The 26,783-nt window shown below is 44.3% G+C and overlaps 1 protein-coding gene and 1 long non-coding RNA gene across 8 annotated transcripts in view; one reads left to right on the forward strand and one right to left on the reverse strand.

The window, feature by feature from the left end:
- FAM120A (family with sequence similarity 120 member A) overlaps positions 1 to 17,156 on the reverse strand; it is a 53,497-nt gene extending 36,341 nt beyond the window's left edge. The window contains exons 1-3 of one of the 3 annotated variants that reach the window (XM_085073161.1): positions 16,197 to 17,156; positions 10,497 to 10,743; positions 5,709 to 5,791 (exon numbers count right to left, since the gene is read on the reverse strand). In XM_085073161.1, coding sequence (XP_084929287.1) covers positions 5,709 to 5,791; positions 10,497 to 10,743; positions 16,197 to 16,670 — 804 coding nt within the window. In that variant the 5' untranslated portion in view covers positions 16,671 to 17,156. The remainder of the gene's footprint in view (positions 1 to 5,708; positions 5,792 to 10,496; positions 10,744 to 16,196) is intronic. The other 2 variants (XM_085073162.1, XM_085073160.1) reach the window with 2 other exon arrangements.
- Positions 16,531 to 26,783, forward strand: part of LOC146431929 (uncharacterized) — a 28,677-nt gene continuing 18,424 nt past the window's right edge. For 4 of the 5 annotated variants that reach the window (XR_014854813.1, XR_014854814.1, XR_014854810.1 and 1 more), the window contains exons 1-2: positions 16,532 to 16,671; positions 26,060 to 26,160. This is a non-coding gene — a long non-coding RNA (uncharacterized LOC146431929). Of the gene's footprint in view, positions 16,672 to 26,059; positions 26,161 to 26,783 lie in introns of all 5 variants that reach the window. The other variant, XR_014854812.1, reaches the window with a different exon arrangement.

Here is a 26,783-nt window from a genome sequence, read left to right on the forward strand (position 1 = left end):
AGACATCCAGTGCAGATGTGAGAACATCCTCAAAACTCAGAGTGTCAAGACCTACACTTACACAGAAGTCTGAAATGAAAAAGCTGAAATAAGACATACTTTCCTGATGTTAAAGTATAAAATATCTTTCCATTCATTTCCAAACTTTCCAGAAATCCAAAACTGTAGATTTTATACTGAATCATAAAGAATGTTCTAATCCTGTGTACATTAAAATACAGGCTAAGTCTTACTGCATGTTAGGGATGGGAGAAATTCAAGACTTGCAGTGGAAGTTACAGAGCATGTGCTCACGGTTCAAACTTTTAGTGTCACACAAAGCATTTCAGAGCAAAAGCAGCGTCATGTTTTACCAATTTCTCATTAGAAGTTACTTTTTTCCCTTATCCTCTAGACAAAAGTTTCAGACAAGCAACAACATGGAAAATCATCTCTGGAAGGCAAACGTGGGGGTCGGTCCCACACTTGCAGGCTGGAGAGCTTATACCTGAGAAGGGCCCAGATTCTTCGCTAGTTGTAAAAGGAAGCCTTCAGTTTGTGACAGACAAAAATCACAAGTCACTTATCTGCGCACTATGAAAAGTGAGGAAAGGCCATGAATTCTACAGAGGTATTTGTCAAAATGAGAGGCAGAGTAACATCACAAACACAGAAGCAATAATATAAAAATGCCTTGGGTTTGACAAAATAAACTTGCAAAAATTCTTTTTTGGAAGAGAACAGACTCACATAAGCGTAACTCCATGGGATGATTAGGATAATGTAGAAGGTACCTAAGCTACACATGGGAAAAGATCCCCAACTCTGGGAACACCCCAGCTGCCCACTGTCTTCAGGAAACAAAGCCTTTAGAGGCTAATCAACATCACATTTATTGCTGCGCCAGCTGGAAACAGGTAACTGGTTCAGTTTCATTTTCAAACCATTAAAAAAGAGACCTCGAACATTCAGTTGCTGTGAGGCAACACACAGGGAACATCTTTTTTCCACTGGTGAATGAAAAGGCTGAAGATATGAAAGATATTACAACAAATTGCCTGGATTTTGTTATTTCTGTCTAGTAGTTGCTGTTAGAGATGGTATCCCAACTGTTTGGATCTTGTATTAGCCTTTGAATGTTAAAAATATTTCCTCTTGGGAACTTGTAGTGCATCTGATCTAATAACAAGGTTTCTGAAGAGGCAAGAAGTTCCCTAGATAACTTAAATCCTCTCATATCAGCAAAGCCCAGCTCTTCCCTGAAGATCGGGTTATTCAATTAAAAATTCTCTCTCCTCCTCCCTTCCATCCTGGTTGGGAAACTGACCTTTTTCTGCATAGTATCTAGAACACATGGGACATGGATATCCTTTGCTAACAATTTGTACATACAGGGCATCTAGAAAATCTAATCTAACCAGAAGAACAAGAATTACGTCAAAAAGCAAAGGAGAGAGCAGAAGCACAAGCCAAAGATGAGATACAGACAGACTTCCCTGAGACCTGTGTGATAGCCCTGCACACTCTGAACCCAAGTGCTGGGCTTTCATCCAGAACTCCCTGACATGCCATAGGGACGAGCCAACAGGAGCCTTCAGAAATTCTATAGCTATAAAAGTGAAGCCTTGCACCAGGGCAGGAATAACCCCTGGCTACTCCACAGGCTGGAGGTGTGCCAAAAGGGACCTGGGGCCAGACTGAGCAGGAGCCAGTGGGGTGTACCCTGGGCTGTGCAGCAGGAGCAGAGCTGGCAGATTCAGGGATCCCACTCCTCAGTGCACAGCAGATCCCCTCCAGAGCACTGCATTCCATCTGGGGTTAGAGCCACATGTCTGAACAGATGAGCTGGTTCTGCCAAAGGCTATCCAGATAGTCAGAGTTGGGAGCAATCACTCTGTAAAGAAGGGACTGAGGGAATGGGGCTTCCTCAGCCTGGCAAAGACAAGGCTTTGGAAATACAGCCTTCTACTACCCACAGAAAGGTGACTAAGCAACAGAGCCAAAGCTCTTCACAGTAGTACATTGTGCAAGAGCAAAAGACACCAGACACAGCCTGAAACAAGAAGGGCTCAGACTGCACACAAGGCAAAGCATCTTTGCCGTCAGGACCGTCAAACCACAGGGCAGGCTGCCCAGACAGGCTGTGCAGTCTCCAACCTTGGAGATTTTGAAGACTAGTCTAGGCAATGCCCTGAGCAACCTATTCCAACCTCAATCTGACCACACTTTCCACAGGAGGCTGTACTAGATGACTTCCTGAGGTCCTTTCTGACCTGCATCATGATGACCCTTAGCATTAAAAAACACCATGAACAAGGCACTTATTTGAAGTATATCTTAATAGTGTCACCTTTGTCATCTGAGCAGCAGCAAATTACTTAAGCACCTACTTCACATATTAGTCTCCTATGGCAAACACCCTCAGAAGTCAATAGAGTAAACCAGGAATTTCCTAGAATGATTCAGAGAAGGAGCATAACCCACATATTTTGGATTGCTTTCTAGAAGCATCTCTGCCTCTCCACTGAGATGGAACAACCAAGAAGATGGAGTTTCCCTGCATACTCCTCTTATTTACAAAGGGAGACTGCATTAAGCTTTGTTACTAAGGTTACCTTGTAAATCAAGAGTCAGCACTTTTCAGTGGTCTGTGCTCCCAAACAGGCTCCAGTTCCTTCCAGAGATAAAAAACTGTCCTCCCAAACTCATTCTAACAATATTACACATTGATCTTGAAGCTCCATACTGTAACCAGCTTTTCCAGAATAAGACAAAGACAATTTGGTTCTTAAAGATAAATCCCAAAGCACACAAATAAAAAGCAGGATAATATCGGCTTACAAACAAGGTCTAGTAATCAGATGATTTCTCAGGAAATCTATCAACTCCTTTCTTGATTCAAACCCTTGATTTTGGTGGTCATTTCAGTGAACTCTGCTCTCAGGTAGGTGACAAGACTCAAGTGCAGGTCTCCAGATTCATCAGATGTTTCCACAGGGACATTTGGACAGAAGTGATCCTGACTCAGAACAGGTCACAGAGCCAGCTTTTGATTCCTTCTCCCTGTTGCAGCAACAATTCATATATCTTCATTTAAATTTGGTCATGGAATCTTCACAGTTCTGCTGAGCTGGCAGTGATGTCTTCTGAAAGGCTTTTCATCCAGTACACAGATGTCCTGACTCTCGGGCTCATTTCCTTACAGATATTAAGTATGGATTCTTCAGTCAGGCTTTCCATTTTCCACCCTTCTTCCCATTTCTACTCAGCTGTTCCTGGGTGAATGCCCTCCCTGCCCCCATTTAAAACAGAGGTCCTCAGGTTTGCTGTTTTTCCCCTCCCCATGGTGACACCAGGGATAGCCCAGCAACTTCTATCAGCAAAGCTGGTAGTTTCTAAGTTATCCCTTTTAACTGGTGAACTGGCTTCTCTTGCAGGAAAAGTAACAATTTTGCTACAGCATAATAAAAGAATGAGAGAGAATGCAGGAAATAAATTGTTCTTTATCAACTGTCACAGTTCTCCTTCAAAAGCAACAAATCTGGCCACTGGAACAGAATCTGTCAGCTTTGATGCTCAAGACTATACTGTCCTAATGACAAAAGATTAATATCTTTACACAATGAGAAAAAGCTTTCTAAAGCCTGAGCTAAATGAGGTGTGGGATTAGAGCCCTTGGTTCCCAAGCATGGAAAACACTCAGCTGTGACTCTAAATAGGCACAACAAAGCAAAATTTGTAAGCACAACCCAGGAAGGACATCCTGGGGAAACACAACAACTTCCCCCCATTTCTAGTTTTCATGAAGGCTTGCGCTTTTTGGGACTGTTCTGAAACTACTCCTTCCTATCAGCTTTGTGGTAAACACAAATGTTTTTTTAGGGTTTTTTAAGCATTCATAAAATTTACAAGTAATACTGCTTGGTGCACATCTACACTGAAGAGGTCCCTACAGAGAGCTGTGGTGACATCACTGACATACCAGCATGTCAATGAAATTAAACTCAATTCATTAGCTCCTGAAACAAGTTATCATTTCAAACCACGAACACTGCGAAATTGAAGCTGAAACAAACAGACAGCTGTTCCATTATCAGCAACTAAGGAAGACTGGTTTACTGCAAATATGTCCTTCCACCCAGCACCACTGTCAGGCAGGAGACAGAGGGGCTGTGCTCAGTCTGGGGCTGTGCACTGAACAAATGGCCAGCAAGCTGCTGCGAAATTCAACAAACCCCATGTTGTGCTAGCCTTTCCTCAGTCAGGGCACCCATCTGGGGCTTTGCACTGACAACACCACAGCAGTTTTCATGCAACCTCTAACAGCCAAATGGGAACTGCTTTCATATCTGATTACATTGGCCAACAGATAAAATCCATCAGGAAGAACTGCCGCCTAAGGCAGCCTAGGATGCTCTGAGGGTACATGTTTCACCTCCTTGGGATGACAGCTACAAAGCCCAGTTGGTATTTCCACTGAACACGTACATCTAGAAGCAAAGATGGCAAATATCTAGTTTTCATTCAAGTAATTCAGTACAAATTTTGAGGGCTTTCCAGGAGGTCTAAGTGTCTGAAGTCATAATCTGACCTGACTGTCAAACAAGTCTACTCAGGCTAGACCACAGAAAATAATCACCAGAAAGTTTATCAACCAATTGGCAAAAAGCCCTACGTTTTAACCTTTTCAGTAAAAAATTAAAATACAAGCACACTTTCATTTTTTCACCTCAAATTTTACAAGGAAGTAGCAAACACGCATGCAGGTTTTATTCTGCCACTGGAATGTGCTGACACTTACCTTTCTAAACACCAGAGCGGCAGCAAAATAGAGGATGAGTGTAACATCAAATGTCACAGCTGTTCACTAAGCAGTGCATGTGCAAGCCTCAAAAATTCTGCTGAAAATCTGGAATCTGGTTTTAAATTCTACCTTTGGCAAAACAAGTTTTCAAGGCTTAATAAACATTCAGAACAAAAGGAGAAGAAACCCCACCTCTTTCTGCTGTAAAGATAACAAAACAGTCTGACAGAATTTACATAAAGCAGATTATTTGCTGCATGGTACACCTTAGGAGAAAGGCAAACAGATATATCCGTTGTGGCAGAGAGAAAGGTCACTATGCTCCCATTCTCTGATGTGTCCAGTTTCCCTTTTATAGCCATCTACTTGGCAGATGCATGAGGCAAGTGTGATGAAGCAGCAGAACACACATACTGTAAACTAAGAGCATCAAGCAAGTTACTTGTCTCAACCCCCACTAAAACTACCAAAGGACACTTTAGCTTTCTCATGCAATCTGTTCTCCAGCATATGTACACTTCAAATATCAAAAACTGACTATTACACACGAATTCAGAGCAGCAGAAAATAAAACAAGATGGCAGGAAGATATACAGCTCATTATTTTTGATAGCGGAAGAATATGACTAAACAAAAAACTCTTCTTAAAGAAAGAGGAGAGCAAGAAGCTGCATTCTTCAAGCCAAACCACATTGGAGATCTGGCTCGTACAGCTGAAGGGCACTGAGGGGGATCACACAAGGCTATGTTTAGCCTTTTAAGGCCAATGACCCCAGGTATCCTCTGCAGCTAGGGACCGGGACACCTGAGGGTGACCAAGCAAAAGGGTCTCACAGAGCTGCTCTCAATTAACCTATCACATTGCTCTTGTTAACCAGCAGCATTGATTTTAGCTTAATTTCTTCTAGTTATATTAATTTTGTACCTTAAGTGAAGCTAGTGGATGTTCTGGACCAAGTAAACTCCAATGAAAGGAAGCCAAATCTTCATCAGGTAGAATATGATTACCTGGAACATAATGCAGAACTCATTTAAGTACACCATAAAACATTACACACTGTTTCTACATACAGCAAACAAATAAGCAATCAGTCCTCAACCACCAATCAAGAGGTTTAACAGATTAAAATTGGAGATAGCTTTTTGTTACTCCAGAAAAACCTAATTAGCATGCTGCTACAGCAGCAAGAGCTACTTCACTGTGCATGAGGAGCACTCTTCCATGAAACCAGCTCACCTACAGCAGCAATGAGCCAGGCACAAGACAAGATCCACATCAAGCCAGGGGGTCCTATTAGGGAATCCTCTACAAATTCCATAGTGCAACAGTGTAAGAACACATTCTATTGCTCCCTGACACGTGCTGGTAAGCCCTTTCTGCATCCCAGCACACATCATTGCTGATCCACATGGGAGCTGCCACTGGAATATGCACTCTGCTCCACTTGTGCAGCGTGGGTCACACAGCAAGGCACCAGCCAGGTTTATGTAACCCTCAGGAACGCCAGCACCTCCAATGACACTTAGTAGGTTCCCAATTCCTGCAGTTTTGTTTGCTGATCTGACCAGGTAAGATGGGACCTTGGGCTGACAGTAGGGAAGCAATTGGGAAATTCTTTTGTTGTTTCCCTGGATAGAGACAGAGACTGTATTTACCACACTCTTCATATCTAATGGAAGATCACCTACATTGGTTTTATATACAAAGCACATCACACTCTAAAAGAAATTCCTACTAGGAAACATTTCAAACACTTGAATTAATCAAAGACATAACTAATCAACCTCTGATGGAGTTCAGTGGCTGTGGATCCAAGCTTTATCAAGAGCTAAACAGAATGTATTAACACAATTCTGGCAGAAAACGTCAGGATATATTCAATACCTGGTTTTACAGAGCAGCAGCTTATTAGTGAAAGCACTAATAAGAAGATTCTCAGAATATTGCAACAGTTGTTTTTTTTCTTAATATTTTGCTTGTAAAATCATCTAGTTTGCTCTTAATGCTCTTTAACCTGTGAAAGCCAAAGCTGTCCCCTGCCTGGTGACAAGCAGATACCTTCTCAGAGTGGCAAGTCTTTGTGTCCAATCAATACTTTGCCCACTACCGAGATCTCCCAGCAAGGAGATGTTATCATTTTTGTTCATTAGGAACTAAATTTTAACCTCACATCAGAAAGATTCAACAAGTTTGCAAATAACAGCCACACTCACTAATCTGGTCAAGGTAAGATTAGACAGTCTTTACAAATACAGGTCTGAAAAAATTTATTGCAGCCAGAGCAGCAGAGTTCTGTGATAACTGACAATCTCTCCTGCAGATGCTACCTTTCAAAACAGTCAGGCCTTCTCTCCTTTCCACCGAAACCTCAATTTTGTTTGGTCTCCATCTGTCATTGCAGTTAATTCCATCCCCTGAACACACATAAGGCAGTGATCAATCAATCATCACCATGTACGCTGAAGTGCAGCAGTGTTTTTTGTGGTCCAAGCAAGAAGTGATGCCTGTACTTACCTTGTGCAGTTCTAAAATTTTACTGAGGAACAGAACAAGGTTCCATAACTAAACATGTTACAAAGTGCTGTCACAGTGGGAAAAACATCAGCATTACATAAGCAACCTCTATTTCTTGACCTGGCTGAACAACCTCAACATATATTGATTTTTCCCATTTTAATGGCTTAGTTTAGTGTACCCCTTAGGTTTTTTTTAAAGCAGTTAGATACTAATTGAAGCCACTGCCCTTTCTAAAGGCTTCACTGAATTACAGCCCTATATCTCACCTGGGTTTGTTTTTCTACTTGCTGAAGCTTGAGCTGCTTTTCTCTTTAAAAATTATTCTGATCTATTTGAGTAAAAATTTACAAAATAACCTTAATCAACTCCCTGTTTATATCAACAGCAATTAGAACAGAAATTTTTAAGAGCACACTTGGAGGATGCAGTATCCAGGCCACATTTTAGCTACCTATGCCAAGAATACTCTTTACATTAGAAAGCTACAGCTATAAACCCCTTCTGGAAGAAAAGCTGTAAGGGGTAAGCTGTAAACCAAACTAACCAAACACAGTGTACACCAAACCTCATCTGAAAACAATCTTTAAAAGATTGCCTAGTTGATACAGTCAGAAAAGTATTTTGCACAAATACTCCAATAGAGACTTCATCCCTGAACAGAACTCAATCCCAAATCACTCGCCATTCAGAACAATTTTTTAACTGCCCAGTTCAGAGTCATTCCTCAGGCTTCTCCATTTGTTCAATGTGAGACTGAAACTTTGAGGATTTTTTCCCTCTTTCAGCATTCCCCGGATAGACTGGAGTTAATGACAAGAAAGTATCTGAATACAAAGAAACTTGAGTTTTACAGATACAGGGAAATACATCTGCAGCCCTAAAGTTGAATATGGATATCACAGCTATTGTGATAGTTTGGGCCTTCTGGAATTGCAAACATTAAACCAGCAGTTTAACTGTAATTATTTCAGAATACATTATTTTATTCCTACACAAAGTACTAGCATAGAGTTACACTGCTGTACCCAGAATAAAAATCATGTGCCTTCCCATGCTATGAAACGCTCACTTATTCCTTCCCATTGTTTTTTTCTTTATTCTACTTATCAGGATCAAAAAAACCCTGAAGAGGCCACAGGAGCAAGGTCAGAACAACCTGTGAAGCCAGACAAGCCCTCAGATATTCAACAAAAACATAAAAATTTAGATTAGAAAATGAGCCACTCCAATTTAAACACGTTCCATGCTAGACACAACTACAGGTATATATGCACTTTGCTTTCTATTAAAAAAAAGTTACTATATTACCAAGGTTTCAAAAGTTAAAACATGTTGCCAGTACCTTAAGCCAAACTGTATCTGTTTGTTGTCAGCTTATATAATCACTTTCCATCCCAAATACCCAAGGTTTCTAAAATTAACTCATACAAAAATGACACAAAAGCCCCAAGCACAGGAAGATCTCCTGAGTATCTTCTGTTCTAACCCTGACTTCCATGAACTTCAGTCTATTCTGCTTACTCATACTGAATACACACACACAAGAAATGCAAAGGAATACTCAGAACTAAACTTGTCACTGAACTGGGGGTTTTTACTCTTTGTACCATTTTGAGGGGGAGGGGGGAAAGCTACCAAATCTCCCTAGAGTAATCATGTGAAATTACCTCAAATTTCTTCCTCCTAAGAACAAGCTGAAAAATATTTGGTCATGGAAGATAACAAGAGAGAAAAATAACCCGGAGCAGAGCTTCTTCCATAAAACTGCAAAGCCTTCAGAAAGTTTACCAGAACTTTTCTCACCTACTGTTTGATATAACCAAGCAAAGCCTCAGCAGCCGTGCAGCTGGAATTGTGTGGTGCCTTAAAGCCATACTCCCCACAAAGTCCATAAAGCATATCTGCAACTGGGAAACTGCTTTTCCAGCAGTAATTCTTACTCACTGAACTGGCATGCACCAACTTATTTATAGACTCCAAAACAAAGCCAAGCAATAGTAGTCTGTCATGCAATTTCTGCAATGGCAGCTCAGCCAACCCTCTGCATTCCCTCCCTACACCTGTGCAGGCTGGAAAAACACACACTGACAAAAAGCAACTCCAACTAGTCAAATACTTGTGGCTTTCTACTGCAAGATCCATTGGTTCTTTCCTTCTTAACATAGAAGGTGCCTGTCTAGACTGGGAACAACACTAAAGACCACTAAAATATTAGCATTTAAAACAGTAAGACAAGGATTCTCTCATTCAGAGCTTTCAAAGCAGAAGTTTTATGCCTCTACCATGTACCCACATTGAGACTAAGTGAGAAACTAAAAAGAAAATCCAGTTTTCTTAATTTGTTTGCACAGCATGACAAGATCAAGAACTTGGCTGCTCCCAAAAAGCAGTTAGAATGCTATTCTAAATAAATCTTACTCATTGGAGTCAACCTCGTCAGTAATTAATTCACTCTCCTGTCTGAGAGAGTATGACAGTTTTTCTCTATCACTTCTGTGGAAATAGGGTGTGTTAAAGCTGTCCCATTTAAGCAGAAATATGAAACTGGAGACATTCCCACCTATGCTGCTGAATATGAGAAGCTCATGAGCATGAGAAGCAGGAGTGCTAAGAAAGTATCCAGACAAAACCAGTGGAATGGTACAATGTTGGTCACTTGTGCTCTCAGAAATGCGGAGTTTCACTCTATTACACAGTTCAGAATATTCCTGTTGCAGCTGATGTGCTGCCATATTTGTCCAATTCTCATTTCTGAGGGGAAAAAGAGGCCCAGTAAACCAAACACCTTCACTCCATAGGTGTTATTTTTAGGTAGAACTCAGGACAGAAGCATACTTCCAGTCTGGAAAGTGTATCATTGAAACTAGATCTTATATACTATACAGGACCCAAACTAGAACCACAACTGTCCTGATTCCTCCCCACCCACGGAGAACATTCTGGCTAAGCAGAGCTCTGCAGAATCCCTGCTTTCAACTTTTCTTTCTAGACAGCCACAATTTGCATTGCTCGCAGGTTTCTACAAACTGGGCATGTCTGACCTCAAACACACATCCAGTCCACCTCACACAGCAGGAATGCTTGGAACAAAGGGATGCCTTTCCCCAGGTGGCTTTGTCAAATTACACACACATTATTTTAAAACAGTTAAGAGAAAATGAAATCGTAAGGCTGACTAGCAGCATCTTCACTTACCTAAAAGAGCAGCAAAAATAGGAAAGCGATTTGGATTCAGGTCCAGTTGCTTGGCAACTTCATGCATTAAGTATTGGCTTGTTGTGAGGCTTTTCCCATTCCGGCTCAGTTTTAGGGCATGGGCACTGAAATAGTAAGGGATGTTGCACAATGCATAATCGGAGTCATATGCAACCAAACCATGGAAACCTTTTTCTCTGCAGAAAGCAATTACTTCTTGATGATGATCCTCAATGCTCTGTGCAACCTATAGTGGAAGACAGAGCAATTAGCTCCAGTGTAAATGGCAGCACTGATTTATCACAACTATTATGATATAGTGGGTCTTTCTGAAACTATTCATGTGAATTTGAAACACTCGAGATATTTTCAAAGTAGTTTAAAAAAATCCATTGATGCAGCACATACGGACAAGATATAAGGAACACTCGGAAGCACAACACACACTTCTGGAAGCCCGCATGCTGCAGTGGCATTCTGTACTAGTGAACTGATCTGAAAAAAAACATTTATTACCAGAAACACTCGAACTCTGAAGACATTACTGTTCCAGTGTCTGTACCAGTTCACGGGGAAAGCCTTGAGGCTGCGGGTACTCCAGCAGTCCAGCACACGAAGATGCCCCCCATAATCAAGCAAACCCATGATCCCTTTTCAAGTTGTTTGGCCCTCTTTTAAACGGGCTAAACACAACCCCAGATGAACAGTGATAACTTTGTTGACCTTTCAAATGCAAACCATGCTGCACTAAGCCAACTGTTTTCCTCTTTCCACTTTCAGCCTATCCCTTCATGCACAGCTGTACCTGATGGTCCAAATTCCTTTGAGTTTATAGACCAAACTTCACCTCTCCACTCCTGTTGCCTAGCAAAGCACGTATTTTAGGTTACAGAAATCAGAAGACTTGAACAGACACGTGCAGGGAAACATGAGCCAATTCCTAATGCTGGAAATACAAAAGGAACCCTTTCTTATCAAGAAACTTATACTGAAACTTAAAGTCCCATGAGGACAAGTCAGTACCTACAGTCCTGCACACCATCAGGAACTGCTACAACTACAGTGTGCACATGAGCACACTCAACTACAGCCATATGAGGGCTTCAGATCCCTAATGCTTCTACCATCCACATACATGATACACATTCAGAGATTTGGAAGTTAGGTGTTGGTATAAACCACCCTGACAGAGTACTCCATTTTAACAACAATGTTGATAGCAAGCTATCCTAAAATAGACTACTACAAAACTATTAGCTTCAGTCCCCACAGCACACATGAATAACTACAGCCTCAGTGCCAGCGAGGCTATTTCCTCTATAGAGCAGGAGAGAGGGTCCCAAACTCCATAGCACATTCCAGCAGCCCCTGCAGTCATCCATAGCAAGTTTACAGTGACCATTTCTCTTCTACTCATGTCTTGTACTTGCTGAACCTAATGCTGAACTATAGTATTTCAGACAGGTATGTCAAATTTTAATTCTCCCATGCACCTTCATGAGATGCTCCCTTTCAAGCCAGATCCTGAGCAGCAGAACAGCCAGCACCTCACCTGTTCCTGCAACCAAACACCAGTTCACTAAGTTCTCCTTACTCTTAATCCTACTACCCTGTAGTCTTCAGAAAATGTTACTTCTCCAGAAACTTCCTCCATGGACTGTTTTTGAAATTTACTTTGTTCATGCAAAGAACACACATACTCATTCTTCTCTCAATGATGCTGTCCTCTAGCATAAGGTGCCGAAGAAACCATAAACATTTTGGGAAAAATTTAAAGACATCAGATTTACATAGTTCCTAACTAAAGGAAGGCAACTTAGGCCTCACCCTACCCCCACCCATGAGTCTTCACAGGTTTTAAATCAGAAAAATGCCTCCGATGTATTTTAACTGAGGGTAGATAGATTTAAATTATTTCCATATATCTAAACCCAACTTCTCTGCATGCACAACAAGCAGCTCTGATCTATAAAAACCAAGTGAGAACTCCTTCTGCAGCACTAGGTGTGACATGGGTGTACAGATAACGCAAGAGGAAGCTTGGTGTGCAGCTCCTCTGATTTCCTATGAGCTATTTCCTCTACCTCCACAGCCTCCAGTTCCCTCCCCATTTTATAGAGCTCTCTAATACGGCATGAAGCTGCTGTGTGCTCAGGGAATACTACAATCCATGTTCAAATAACCGAACCATCACAGGGCAAAGAGCTGTATTTACCGAAGTATAGTTAACCCACAATGTAAAACTCTAACAAGATAAGAGTCAGAGAAATATTCTATGGCTCTCACAAATGCAGAGGTACCCAGTCACATACAGGCTTCAAAACCAACCCAGGAAGAGGGGACGTGGCAGAAATCACAGCCAGGAGTCTGGAATAATTTTGAAGTCTAAATCTTGTGTAAACATTAATGGTGCTGGCTCAGAGAGAGAGAATACTGCCTGAGTAAATAGGCACAAGCACCTTTAGGTACTGAGAACAAAACCGTCTCCCCAAAGTATTAGTTATTAAAAACTCCACTAACTAAATATTTAAATTTTAGCAAGCCTACTTCACATAAAAGTTTCTTTTAAGAATTATTCCCCCCAGACTGAAAAATACCAGGTCACAACAAAACTAAGAATCCACAGGATATTTGTTATAACCTGGAGGAACCTGTTATTTTTACATCCTGCTGAAACTATCTGTGAGTGATTTATAATTGTTCTGGATAAAAGACAATACTCTTTTTCTCTTCTCTAATTACCACAACAGATTAAATTCACAGCCAGTTCCTAGCTTCACACAGAAACCTACTCCGGACTCAGATGTTCCTAAAAACATGAAAATCAGTTTCATATTTAAAGTCAATCAGTGTTCTTAAATCCAACTTCTCAAAATAAAGTGAGAAAACACTACAATTTAACAACTTACACATATACAAATTTTAAAAATCACCTATACAGGCAAATAAAAATCACACATTCAAGATGCATTTACTCTGTGCCCATCAGGAGGGCTACACCAAAGTGAGAGTGAGAATAAAACTGGAGCAAGTTTTAGAGAAAAAAAGATATATGTAACCAAGCAGATTTACAAAGATAATAAATCATATAAAAGAAGAAAAGTGGAAAAGGAAAGTGATTTAAGCTCAGCAGTATCTTTGATGTGTATTATGCATGCGATCACTATAACCATGAAACATCCCTCCTAACCTGAAAATGAGTCCATTAAAACTAGATTTATCCACAGAGTTTCTCGACAACTGAAAGAAAATGAGACAAACAGAAATTGCTGATATCCTTCCCATCCCCAGGACAGCTGAGTAATGCAGAGAACCAGGGCACTTTGGACACACACGGTAGTGGCTCAGTGGTGTGGACAGCAACAACCTCTCCCCCCACACCCCTCAGTATCTGGTAAGGAGCTGCCAATTCCCAGGGCTAACCTGACACAGACAAATAAATACACACCTTGCAAACCTTCTCCATCAAAACTGGGGGGGATGTTGTATTTGAGACTTTGGGAGCTTGGGCTGCTCTTTTAACGAGAGAAAAGGGACTCAGTATAAGTGTGCTCACACTCCTATAACTGTTTCCAGAAATTAGGAGTAAGGCCAGTCACCAAGAAACCATAAAGGAGTTAATGCTGCTGCTGTGCTGGAAAGCAAACTAAGCGCTACAGGTGACACCACTGTCAAATGCAGCAAAATGGTTCCGATGTGATGTACTTGAGTCAGGACTGAGACAGGTAAAGCGTTTAACAAACTAACAGCCAGTTTAAGACGCTACAAAACTATTGCAAGTACCAAAATTCCCACTGATATAAAAACAGCTGGATTCCTGTTGGGTACTATGCATTTCAATGTTGCATTAAACCAAGTCTCCACTTTAATACATTGAAAGAAAAAACATTCCTATTTTACCCTATTCACTGCTTTTACTAATGATTTCTTAAGTCTCAATAACAATTGAGGAAGATTTATAATGCATCAACAAACAGGTCAAGGTAAGGACCTTCACCACATCGGCCCTAAAACTTTTTGCTGAAAGAACAACAGTATTTCCTACCTACAAAAAGTCCCCAGAAGTTCAAATGAGAAGCTGCTTTTGCTATCCTGCAAATTCCCACCATTCAAAACACATAACATCATTTGACTTCTACACTGACCAGGAAAACACACAACCGCAGCAGACACGGCCATAACCTCTTCACTTCAACCAAGGCCAAGCCCAAGGCATTGCATTTAGCAGGGCTCAACATGCCCGTTAAGAATGAGCTTCGCCTCCACTTCCAGTTCATTCCACACGTGCTCTGCCCAGCATAGTGGCCCCGGCCTGGTGACCCAATCCCCGTGACAGCCGGGGCCACTGTAGGGTGGGACTTCCACTGCCGAGTGGGCTGAACTCAGGATGGCTGCACTCCAGCTCAGTGTTTCTCCACGGATGGGCCTGGCCCAGCAAGCAGGGCACTGCGAGGGAAGAACAGTAATTCCTGCCCTGTTGGCAGAACTAGGAGAAACTTCACCCAAAGTCACCTTTGGAGTGAGCTCCTTAGAGAGAGGCATCTGTACCCCAGGGCTGCAGCCCGGCCAGAATGTTTCTAATCCGCCGAAAGGCCAAATAACATTAAGCTGCCGCTAGTGATCAAGCAATTCTGAAGGTTACATAATATTTTTCTACACACAAAGTAATTTAAGATAATAAAGCCTATAAGTATGTACTTCCCTCCTGCTGCTCTTCCCTCCCCAGCGGGAAGGTGAGCAGGCAACTCCTAAAACTGCAGCTTCATCTCTGGGCTTGTTTTTCAGCATCTTGTGTTTCAATATACACAATCGCTCGACTTAACAGAAACCATCGTAAATCAGGAATGTCGTGCGGGGAGATGCGACGTGGTCATATCCTGCAACCTTTGAAATTGCGGCCTTCGAGTGCAAGACGGCCACGGAGCTCAGCTTCGACAGGAAGGGTTGTTTGTGGGGCTGGAAAACTGAGGTTGCCCCTTAAAAGAAGGGGTTTAAATGAAGGAGTGTCAGCTTGGCACTACTGATTGCACAAACTAGAAGTGTTGCTGTAATAGACTAAGGAGCCAGTTATTCTACAATTGGTTTTAAAAGCTTGTTGATCCTGAGAAAAGGCTGAGCAAAACACAAAAATCTTCAAAAAGCCAAAAGTGGCAACCCTGTGTTTTTTGCAGCGAGCCATCTTCCCTCCAGCCCAAGTTTAAACACCTCGTCTCAGCCGGGAACTTGTTGCAGATCCATCCTGCGCGAGAACTAAACTGATTATTTTTTTTCCTCCCCTCAACAATTAATTACAGAGATGTTTTTCGCCCACCCGCTTTCCCCTGCGGTACCACAGCCCACAAGGCAAGAAGGGACATTTTGATTCAACGGAGCGAAAGAACATGGAGGCAGAAGCCGCCCTGCTGCCGGGCCAGGCCACGGGCGCTGCCGGTCGCCCCGCCAAGGCCTCCCGGCCTTCGGCCTTGGCGGGGCGGCGGCAGCGCCATGTAAGTAAGCCAAAATCCCCCGGAGATTGAGGCCGCCGAAAGTTGTGCCGCCCCCGCGGGTCTGGGCGACATTTTGAGGCGTTGAGGGGAGCGGCTGAGGGTGCCCTCCCTCCCCCCGCGGGCAGCCCCCGCTGCCATCTTGGAACCGGGAGGGAGCGGCGGGGAGGGGGCGCCGGGACCCCCGGGCGGGGGGGGACCCCGGGCTCCTCCTCACCTTGATGTGGAAGCGGATGAGGGCCAGGCGGATGCAGTGCGCCATGCAGACGGGCGGCAGGAACCAGACCTTGGGCGGCGGGGTGCCCTTGTTCTGGACGTGGCTGACGATCTGCTGCGCCGTCTGGCGCTCGTTGCCCTGGCGCTTCACCCACTCGTGCAGCCGGGCCTTCTCCAGGGCGCCGTTGAAGAAGACGAAGAGCTCGATGTTCCCGTTGAAGCAGGCCTTGGCCAGGGCCGCCAGGTAGCCCAGCATGTGGTTCCACTGCCCGCCGCTCACCCAGTCCGTGTAGAAGCCGCCGTAGAGCCGGTGCAGGCAGTTGTCGGCGTCGATGAGGAGGCGCAGCGGGGTCTGGGGGGGACGCTGGCGGCCCCCACCCACGAGGCTGCCCCGCGCCAGCTTCTGCAGCTCAACGGGCACGACGGCGCTGGGGCAGTGCTTCTCGATGTAGTCCTGGAATCCCTGCACTCCCATGGTGAGGACCGGGCGGCGGCGGCGGCAGGCGGGCGAGCGGGGACCCGGCGGCGGCGGCAGCAGCGGGGTCTGGGCTCGGGCCGGGCGGCGCGGCGGCGGCGGGCAGGCGGTGGGAGCGGTGGAGCCGGGTGGGAGCGCTGGCTGCCGTCGGTGGCCGATCAGGGGGGAGTTGTATGGATTAGTGGGGGGCTCATGGCTGCCGCGGCCGCCATGTGCTGCGCTCACAGAGCCATGGCTCGGGGATCCGGGCGGCTGCGGCTCCGACTGCCGGGGGGCGGGGGAGCGGCCGGGCGCGCAGGAAGCCAACCCGCCGCCGCCGCCGCCTGCGGCAGCGAGAGCGGAACGGGCGGGACTTGGCGGCGGCGCCGCTGCCACTCACACGCCGCGCGGGGCCGCGGCGGGAGCGCGGGGGCAGCGGAGCTCCCTCGGCGCCGCCCGTGCTCGGAGCCCGGAGCCCCTCACGGCCCCCTGCCCTGCCCTGCCCTGCGGCTGTGGCCCAGGCCGGCCCGCCCGCCGCGGCCGTTGCATAACCCGGGCATGCGCGGGAGCGCGGCGGAAGCGAGTGGCGGGGAAGGGGAGGGGGGCCGGGGGCGGGGAGCGGCGGCGGGAACCGGGGCAGGGGCCTTCCGGCCCGGCCCAGATCGGATCGGATCGGATCGGTCCGGCCTGGTCGTGGCCCCGCGCTGCCGGGCAGCTGCTGTCCCTTAGCCCCGGGGTCGCCATGGCGGGCCCAGCTCAGGGTAGCGGCGCACCAGGCACCTGCTGCTCCTGCAGAAGTGCCCCGCAGCGGTTCGGTTCGGTTCGGCCAGGGAGCCGCGGGGTTCCCGGCCTGGTGCCGCGCCCTACCTGGGCACAGCGCCTTCCCCTCCACACAGACCCGGCGGTCAGGGCCTGCGGTAAAAGTGACCGGCTGGCCTGGCCTCTCCCGCTGAGCGCTTGCTGCTTCTGATAAAGTTTCCAGATCGTAGAATATCCCGAGCTGGAAGGGAGCAACAAGAATCATCGAGTCCAGCTCCTGACCCTGCACAGAAACTCCAGCAATCTAACTCTGTATACCCCTGAGAGCCTTGTCCAAATGCTCCTGGAGCTCTGGCACCATTGATGCCGTGACCGTTCCCTGGGGAGTCTGTTCAATGTCTGACCACTCTCTGGGGGAAGAATCTTTTCCTGATATCCAACCTAACTCTCCCTGGAACAGGTCCAGCCGTTCCCTCGGGTCCTGTCCCCGGTCACAGCAGAGATCGGAGCTGCCCCTCCTCGGGAGGAGCGGCAGCCCCCAGCGAGGTCTGATCTCAGTCTTCCCTTCTCCAGCGGAGCAAACCAAGTGCCCTCAGCCACTCCTCATATGGCTCCTCCAGACCCTTCACCATCTTCGTAAGCCCTCCTTTGGACACTAGTAGCTTTAGGTCATTCTGGTATTTTGGCACCTGAAACTGCACACAAGAGTTAAGGTGAGGCTACACCAGTACAGAATAGAGATACACAATCACCTCCCTCAATGATTTTGGTGGCCTTTTCACCTTATACATGCTTAAAGTGGCAAATGCTTGCACCTTGAGACTTGCCGTCCACGGGGCAGCCAAACTGTTGCCACAACTGGTAAATAAGCATAAGTATCAACTACCAGGGAAGAAACTCATAAATGAGCATAAGTATCAACTGTTGGAAGAAACCTGCTCTTCACTGCACCAGCAGTGAGGAATTATCTGTCCTCAGTTTTACCAGATGAAATTATTTTTTAAAAGGCTAAGGTGAGGACTGTGCCCAAGGTTCAGAGGTTTCCTGCAAGATTATCATTGTAATAATACCACAGCGCCTGAGCAGTTCTTTGCTATTCAGGTGTTGGAAAACTACAGGAAATGTCAAGCTGCTGATGCTCTATGTTCACATTAATATTTTATTAATGAGGAAAAGCATATTGCTAATGAGATTTCAGGCAGGCTGGATTGGCACCCACAGTAAATATTCCCAGCAGGGAATAGCTGTTTCAGCAGGAGTGGGCTGGATCACTCACAGGCAGTGCAGTGCCATGGATGTGTGTATCTGAGTCCAACTGGTGCAGCATCAGGATGGTGGAATAAAGAATACTGAAAAAGCTATGGAAGTAGTCAATGGCAAGTACATGTTTCTTCTTAGAAATCTGTTTCTGCAGTAATCTGAGAGTGTGGTTTCTTAAGTAAATAGGCTGGTCTTTTTCTGAACTACTTTTCCCTTAGAATTTTTAGATTATTCTGTAAGAATGGATATAATTACATCAAAATAATAAAACACTTTGGAGCACTTTGAGTAGCAGACAAAACATGGTTACAGGCCAACAGTGTCAATAGAAGGAAAGTGGATTGAGGAGAAAGAACTTTAGCATTCCAAATATTCCAAAAATCACCAAAACAACAGGTACTGCCATACATGGGGTGCCTAAAAAGTTGTTGGACAGGCCTACGTGTATTCAGTGCTCCAACCGTGCAAAGCTTGATCACAGACAGGCAATTCTCTGAGTAGTCTTGTGAGCAGTAACTGAGTCAAGAAGAATTCACTTCTTGTTGTTAATTGTTTCACAGGATCTTTAGGTTCACTAGTCTTAGGAATGGCAAATAGTCTATAAATACAAGATGATAAATTTGCTTGTGGCTTCTTCTGTTTTGTTGTTTAAGAAGGAAACTAGTCCAGAGCATGTGCCACCAGGAACCTGGCTGTCACCATCCTTGGAGTCAGGGAGGTGCAGCAGAACTGATCACTGCCTGGCTCATGTGCCCAGACACAAACACAACCCTCCCTCCCCAAAGAAACAAAAAGAAAAGAGAGAGGAAAAGCACAAGTGGAAACAAGAACAACTTCCAGAAGTTATTTAATACAAACTAAAAGTTTGGCCAGACAAGAATAGAATGGAAAATAAGTTAAATTTATGGAAAACAAAATTACTATGGATAGCAGGTAGATTAAGCTAGACTTAAAGAGCAATTGATCAAAGACACGAGGCAAACAAGGTGTTTTTTCATCAACCAGCAGCAGAAAACCTGCAGGATTTATCAATCTTCTTTCCTTGGCACTGAGACACAACATGTTCCACTGTTCCCAGATGCTGGTTGTGTAAAGAAAGAGTTAATAGCAGTTGGTATTAAAGTCAGTGACTCATTTTATCCAACCTGAACAGAAGAGAATTAGGAGTGGCTCCCTATAAGGAAGGAACTGAACAGTCATTAGGAAGGACTAACGAATAACCATGTCAGAGCAAGAACAGAGATGAATGTTATCAGTTTAGTCTTGGTTCCTCTCTTAATGAAAATCAGTCCCACAGCTAGATGAACATGGACACAGGCTGTGGAACAGACTAGCCACTGTGACCTAAAAGGTACATCTGCCTGGGGGTGATAGATACATGTGTTATCCTTGGGAAACTCTAGTTTGACATTATTTCCCTTAATATTTCTCCTCTTTTCTCAGCCTGTTGCATCTTGCTGTGGAGCTGCTGCCCCAGAACTTCCCATTTCTTGCCGCTGGTAAAGGCTCCCAGCCTTCATCTTACTGCCTGGTGTGCAAGTGGCCATGGCCTCACCCTGTGGGCAGGGTGCTTTTCTGCATTGCTACTTCAGTGCTCATAGTTCTAGGCATGCCTGACACTTAGTCGAAAAAAGTTGCAAAAATGAAGGGAATTGAAGAAAAATTGTTGAGGTTTAAAAAAATATTGGGGATAAAATTTGTGACTTGTAGTAGTCTCGCTCTTGTTTTGTATCATCATATTTACTACCATGTGAGACATCCCTTGTCTTTTAGGTTGGTGCAATTAAACTATATGCCATCACACAAAATTTACAGAAGATTTTCCCTGTTCAGGTATCTCCACAAAATATCAACAAACCATCTTGCTTAAGCATACAATAACTTTTTTCAAATATTTATGATACTTCAGATGGAACATTTTCCTCTTGGGACAAAGACATGTGCATGTAGAAGGCACTTCACTAGTTATTTAGGACACTTACTGGTCTCTCCATCAGCATTAGCTCTCTAGGGACTTTGAGTCTGTTTCTGGAACTTCTCCTTTTTTCAGCTTTCTGCATGACATAAGATTTCAGAAGTCCATAGGTGATTGCTCAGCTTAAAACACATTTATTGCTAAGAGCTGCTTTTTTTCTAAGAAATAATATGATTCTTTCAGCAGCAGCTCGATCATATCAATTCTCGTGGCTTCTTTTGTAAAACTTTCTCTTCACATAGAAAACTTTGCTGAAATCTTTAGTTTCAGCTGATCAGCCCTCATCAAGCATTCCTCTGCTCTAACATTTCAATTTAATTTAAAATTTAGTTTCTGCTATAACTTCCACCATGACAATAACATAAAATTGTGAGGAACTTTTTTGACTCAGGCTCATACCTGGTGAGTAGAGCATGCACCTTTTCTCTGGGATCACCCCTTTTTTGTGGAAGCATGGAGCTTCTACAGGTACTGGAGCTGGGTTAGTGGACTGTTCCTCTGTGCTTTCTCATTGACTACCATGAACTTTGGTCTTTGTTTTGCAGCATCTTCATTTACTTTTAAGTTGTGCTCTGGCATTAGCTGTGTAGAATTTGTGCCCTTCTCAAGCTCTCCATTTCTTCCAGCTTAAGGCCTTGGTTTAACTCCGAGGACTGTTAGCAAAGGCTGTAAGACGTGCACAAGGTCGTGTAAGGTCATGGATCTAGCCATTGACTACCAGGTCCACCACTAAAACACGTCCCTAAGTGCGATGTCTACATGGTTTTTGAACACTTCCAGGGGTAGTAACTCTACCTCTGCCCTTGGCAGCCTGTTCCAATGCTTGACCACACTTTCAGTGAAAAAGTTTTCCCTAATATCCAACCTGAACCTCCGCTGGTGCAACTTAAGACCATGTCTTCTTGTCCAGTCCCTTGTTACCCTGAAGCAGAGCCTGACTCCCACCCGGCTGCACCCTGCTGTCAGGGAGTTGTGGAGAGTGAGGTTTCTCTTGAGCCTCCTTTTCTCCACACTGAGCCCCCCAGCTCCCTCAGCCACTCCTCATCAGACTTGTGCTCCAGCCCCTTCCCCTGCTCTGTTCCACTTCTCTGGACATGCTCCAGCAGTCCATGAAAATGCAGTTCACTGAGGTTTTGTTTTTTCATTCTGTATCAGCTGGCCTAATCGATCTTTAGAGTCTGGTGAGAGATGGGAGTCAATCCCACTCCTTCTTTGCCCCTCTAAACCAGGCTGCTGTCCTGGCACCTGGGAACTCTGTTCTCCCTGCCCTTGCAGGCAAATACATGCCCAGTGGTGACTAGACAGGAAAAAGGCTATTTTTATTCCCTTCCTACTGGCATTATACCTTAAAAAAATGTAGATTTATCCAGAGCATGTTCTTCCTCATTATGTTTTTCACTCTCACTCAACAGCAATTTTGGGGTTATTTGGATTCATGCATCCACATTTGCTGTCCAGACAAAGATTTGGCTGTACCCCACCATGGCTACTAAACCATAACGTAAAGAGCCACATCTACTCAGTTTTCAAACACTTCCAGAGATGTTGACTCTACCACTTCTCTCAGGAGCCTGTTCCAATGCTTAACCATTCTTTCAGTGAAGAAATTTTTCCTAATACCCAACTTTAGCCATCTGTGCCACAACTTGAGGCCATTTCCCATTGACCTATTGATTGTTACCTGGAAGAAGAGCCCAACCCCCACCTTGCCACAACTTCCTTTCAGGTAGTTGTAGAGCGCATTAAAGTCTCTCCTGAGCCTCCTTTTTCTCCTTCTTTTCTCTTTCAAATAATAGTAAAACACGCCAGGCCAACACTGACATCTTTAGACAGGATGTATGTGAAAGCCACTTGCTACATGAACGGCAGAGGAAGAGAAAAGACTTTCTCTGATAGCCTGCTGTGAAGCCCACACTGAGATGTTGGACTACTAGTCCAAAGAAAAAATGATTGAAAAGACAGCATATGTTACTAGAGCTGCTGCTATGCTCAAACTCAAAATTTTCCGTTGTCCATAGAGCCCAACCCTTGAGGAGTTTGGCCCTGGGAAATGTGGGGTAAATGATGCTGTTGCTCCAGCAAACTTTCAGGGCAAGAAAATAACTGGCAGCAAGTCCTCTGAACGCCTGGGAAAAGCAGGCTGCAGGAGGAGGGGGCAGTGACGCCAGCTGAAAGAATTCCTCCTTTCAGAGAACAAGCAGCGCTTTCACAGCAGTGGATGCTCAGCCTCGGCACACACTACACAGATTACATCAGGGCCATTCACTGCCTTTGATTAGTTTTAAGAAACAAAAGCATGAAAATTTTAAGTTCTAAATTTGAATTTTCAAGAGAAAAAGCATTGATAAGAAGGGCACTATGAAGCAGGCAGTGGGAGCTAGTGGTGAGCATTAGCACTGGTTTTTCAAAAACCTGGAACAGCTGTGTGCTGTTCCTGTGGCAGTTGTGTGAGAGATACAAAAAAACTGTCTTTAAAGTATATTCTACCGCACTTTTTACAGGATCGTCAATAGTACTACGAAAAGATACTAATAGAGTGCTACAGCTTGATATTATAACAGATAAGATGCATTTGCGAGTGGTATCGCAAGAGCACATCTGAGCTAAAATGCATCTACTGTGGACACTTCAGAAGAGCAGCTGTTTGCACTTCCAGCACTTTTAAAACATGTCATTTTTGTTGGCATTTATGTGATTAACACAAGTATCTCAGGCTTGGAAGAGACAGATTTAGCTACCTAAGTGTGGGGTAGGGCTGCCAGGTTTGGAAACACCGTCCAAGCTAGACCTTCACTTTCAGTCTGCTACAGCAACTGAATCCTTCATCTTGCCCAAACACATTCCAGCATGGTCTGCCAGCATGTCACCTGTAGTTGTGGATCACTCAGTTTTTGGTCTTACCATGGACTGCCCTCATTCCATCTGTACGGCTCTTGCTGCAGAGTCTAAAATACAAGTATAAAAATAATTAAATTGACTTGAATTGCAAATTATAAAGTTCTGGCACTGCACCTGCTTGAATCAGCACACAGGAACTGAGGTCCATAAATCCAGGATTTTCGCAACAGTGGCCTGGACACAAGGGATACTTTGTGCTGTTGTCTTTTCCTGTCGCATAATGGCTCTACCATGTCCATCCCAGAGGCCCAGCCGCCACTTCTGGGACCCGGTGCTCCTTGAGCTGGTGCAGTTGGAGAAGCAGACAATCCTGCTGTACAGAACTGGCCCATGAGCCACCAATTAGATGGCTCTGAACACCAGCATTCTGTTCAAAGTGCTGCTAATTGTATTTTAATGATTATTTAAATGCTGCTGCTGACCATTTCAGAGACATCCAGATCAGTAATTACTCATAGTCTGTGTTGAGCTTTAAGCAGGAGCAGGCAAAGCATTGTAGAAACATCGAGTAATGTTATTAATGTTCTCAAAGGCCTTCACTGCCCTCCCACATGTCAAAAGCATCATCTCCTGTTCCCAGGCCCAAACCCAGCCCTGGCTACTCACATCTGGGATCCATCTGCCCAGCTGCAACACAGGTTCTTGCAGCATTCTGGAAGTAAGGAGAGAGAAGCAGTGATTCAAAATTGCTTACGTTCATTAAACAAAATTCTACCAATATTAAAAAAGATTAACTGAAATTCTTACAACCACCCCACTTCAGAATATTGTACCGTTAAGATAAAATACTAGCACGATCAAACTGCATCCCTGAACACAGGTCAGGATGTTTGAATAAATTCACCAGAAATGCAGATCCTAATAAGCTGTCTGCACAGCCAGGAAGGACGTTGACCAGAGGAGGCCACCAAGATGATCAGAAGGATGGAGCACCTCTGCTATGAGGACAGGCTGAGAGCATTGGGATTGTTCAGCCTGGAGAAGAAAAGCTTCCAGGTGACACAATTGCAGCCTTCCACTGCCTGAAGGGAGCTTACAAGAAAGATGGAAAGAGACTATTTGCAAGACCTGGAGTGACAGAACAAGGGAGAATGGCTTCAGACTGACAGAGAGCAGGTTTAGGTTAGATATTAGAAAGAAATTCTTGGTTGTGAGGGTGGTTAGACCCTGGCACAGGTTCCCAGAGAAGCTGTGGCTGCCCCATCCCTGGAAGTGTCCAAGATCATGTTAGACAGGGCTTGGAGCATCCTGGTCTAGTGGAAGGTGTCTCTGCCCATGGCAGGGTGTGACACTGGATGATTTTTGAGGTCCCTTCCAAACCATTCAATTCCAGCGTTCTATGACTCTTCCTGCTCGCCGTTGCAGCAGGAGCAGTGGTGTGGTGGGAATGTGGCCTGCAGAGCTCACAGAGCCAGAGCTGTGCTTGTGGCGTGTCTCCCAGGCAGTTCAGTTTCCAAGGCTGGCAGATCAATACCTACCATAAGCATGAAATTCCTTCCCAAATGTTTATTTGTATTCTGTACAAGATGCTTACAGTGTATGGAGGAATTCATTCTCCCGAAAAAATATTTAGAGTGCAAGTCACTGTTTTCCTCTTCAGAAATTCAGCCAAAACACACCAAAACTGCTATCCACTGAGAGTATAGTGCTGGTCAAGATGTTTATACATAAAACACTCTTTACAGTGTGCTTTACAGTGAGAGTAAAGCACATATCTTGCCGGTGTAATTGATATCTAGAAATGGGAAAGCTGGCTGAGCCATGTTCTAAAATACATGCTTTTACAAGAATGTAGGTTAGGTGTAGTACAGTGGATTTTACATGCCAATTCTAAGAAGTCAGAATTTTGAAGAGACTTTTAATGATGCAGGAGAAAAAGGGAGGCTTGTTTTCTCACTGGAAAATAAAATGTATGTAAATAAATCCCAACACTGATTTTATTTTTTTGCTCAAGATTTATGTGAGATTAATCGCTTTATAGTCCTAGAGTGTATTAGTTTCACTAATGTACCCTCAATTTGATGCGAGGTTGCTGGCCTAGGACATGAGAAAGGAGCTTGCTCCACTCTGTGACCAGGCACGGAGCGTGAGATCCTCTACGTGCACCTTTCACCAGCGATGTGCCTGCCTGTAGCTGCAGGGGCTCTTCTGCCTGAGTAAGCCCCTGCAACAGCCTTAAAGGGGTCATACAGTTTTGTAATTCAGATGGCTGGTACGGAACAAGATTTGCACATGGGAAAAATATTGCATGCAATTTTTTGCAGCTATCTGACCCAGGAGTTTTACTTTCTGCATAAACAGTCTGTCTCGCTTGTCTGGGTAAGGCTTTAAGTGTATTTTTTTGGGTACTTCTCCTTTTTCTGAGGTTTGTGCCAGCCGTGGCATCTTTGGAAATGAAAAGTCCTGAAAAATACTTGCACTTTGTTACCAAGTGCTGGCTTTTCTCCTTTTACATCGTTGATGGTATTTGAAACTGAGTATATCTGAGGGCAAGTAATTCCCCCCTTTTCTGTTTCAGCAGACACTTGCCTCAGCTGCCAGCGTGCTCCTACAAACTCCACAGCTTTCACACAGCAGCCAAACTGAGCTGATGCCAGAGAAGTGAAGGTCTTGTAAGAGGTAGCGTTTAAACTTGTGTGTTCCCAGGTTTTGTATTTACAGGTTAGTAATTTGGTTTTCATTCTTTTCAGCAAGCTCTGAGATGTTGGTGTCATAGGTTTTCTGCCTGATGTACACAGATTAATTCCTCATTTTCATTTATTCTTTTAAAGATATATCACTTGAATTTTATCCTGTGGTTTTCTTGCCTAACATCAGTCAGGAAAACATTTGAAAATTAAAGAATTAAATATTTTTGGATAATGGATAATTTCTTTTACAAGAGATGAAAAGAGTTAAAAACTCGGCAAGCTTGTCACTTGATGACAGAAACCCTGACTTTTGAGAGTTGTATACACGTGCAGCCTGGCCTGTGTTCAATGTCTTGACTGCCATGAAACTAGAAACATTAGTTAGCATTAAAAAATTGTTACCTAGTTCTGAAAAAGAAAAAAAAAAACAGAAAAAAGGCAAATACTACACAGCTCTCATTTATAAGAGCATTCTTATTTTCCAGAAGACAACAATTTAATTCTCTAGATACTCTCACTATACCCAGCAACTTTTGATCTCTCCCCCACAGTACAGCACAGGAGAGTGTCTCTTTAAATTCATTTATAAAATAATTCAGGACTGTGGGTGTC

Source organism: Lichenostomus cassidix, chromosome 12, assembly GCF_008360975.1.
Source record: "Lichenostomus cassidix isolate B80296 chromosome 12, HeHo_3.0, whole genome shotgun sequence".
Lineage (NCBI taxonomy): Eukaryota > Metazoa > Chordata > Aves > Passeriformes > Meliphagidae > Lichenostomus > Lichenostomus cassidix.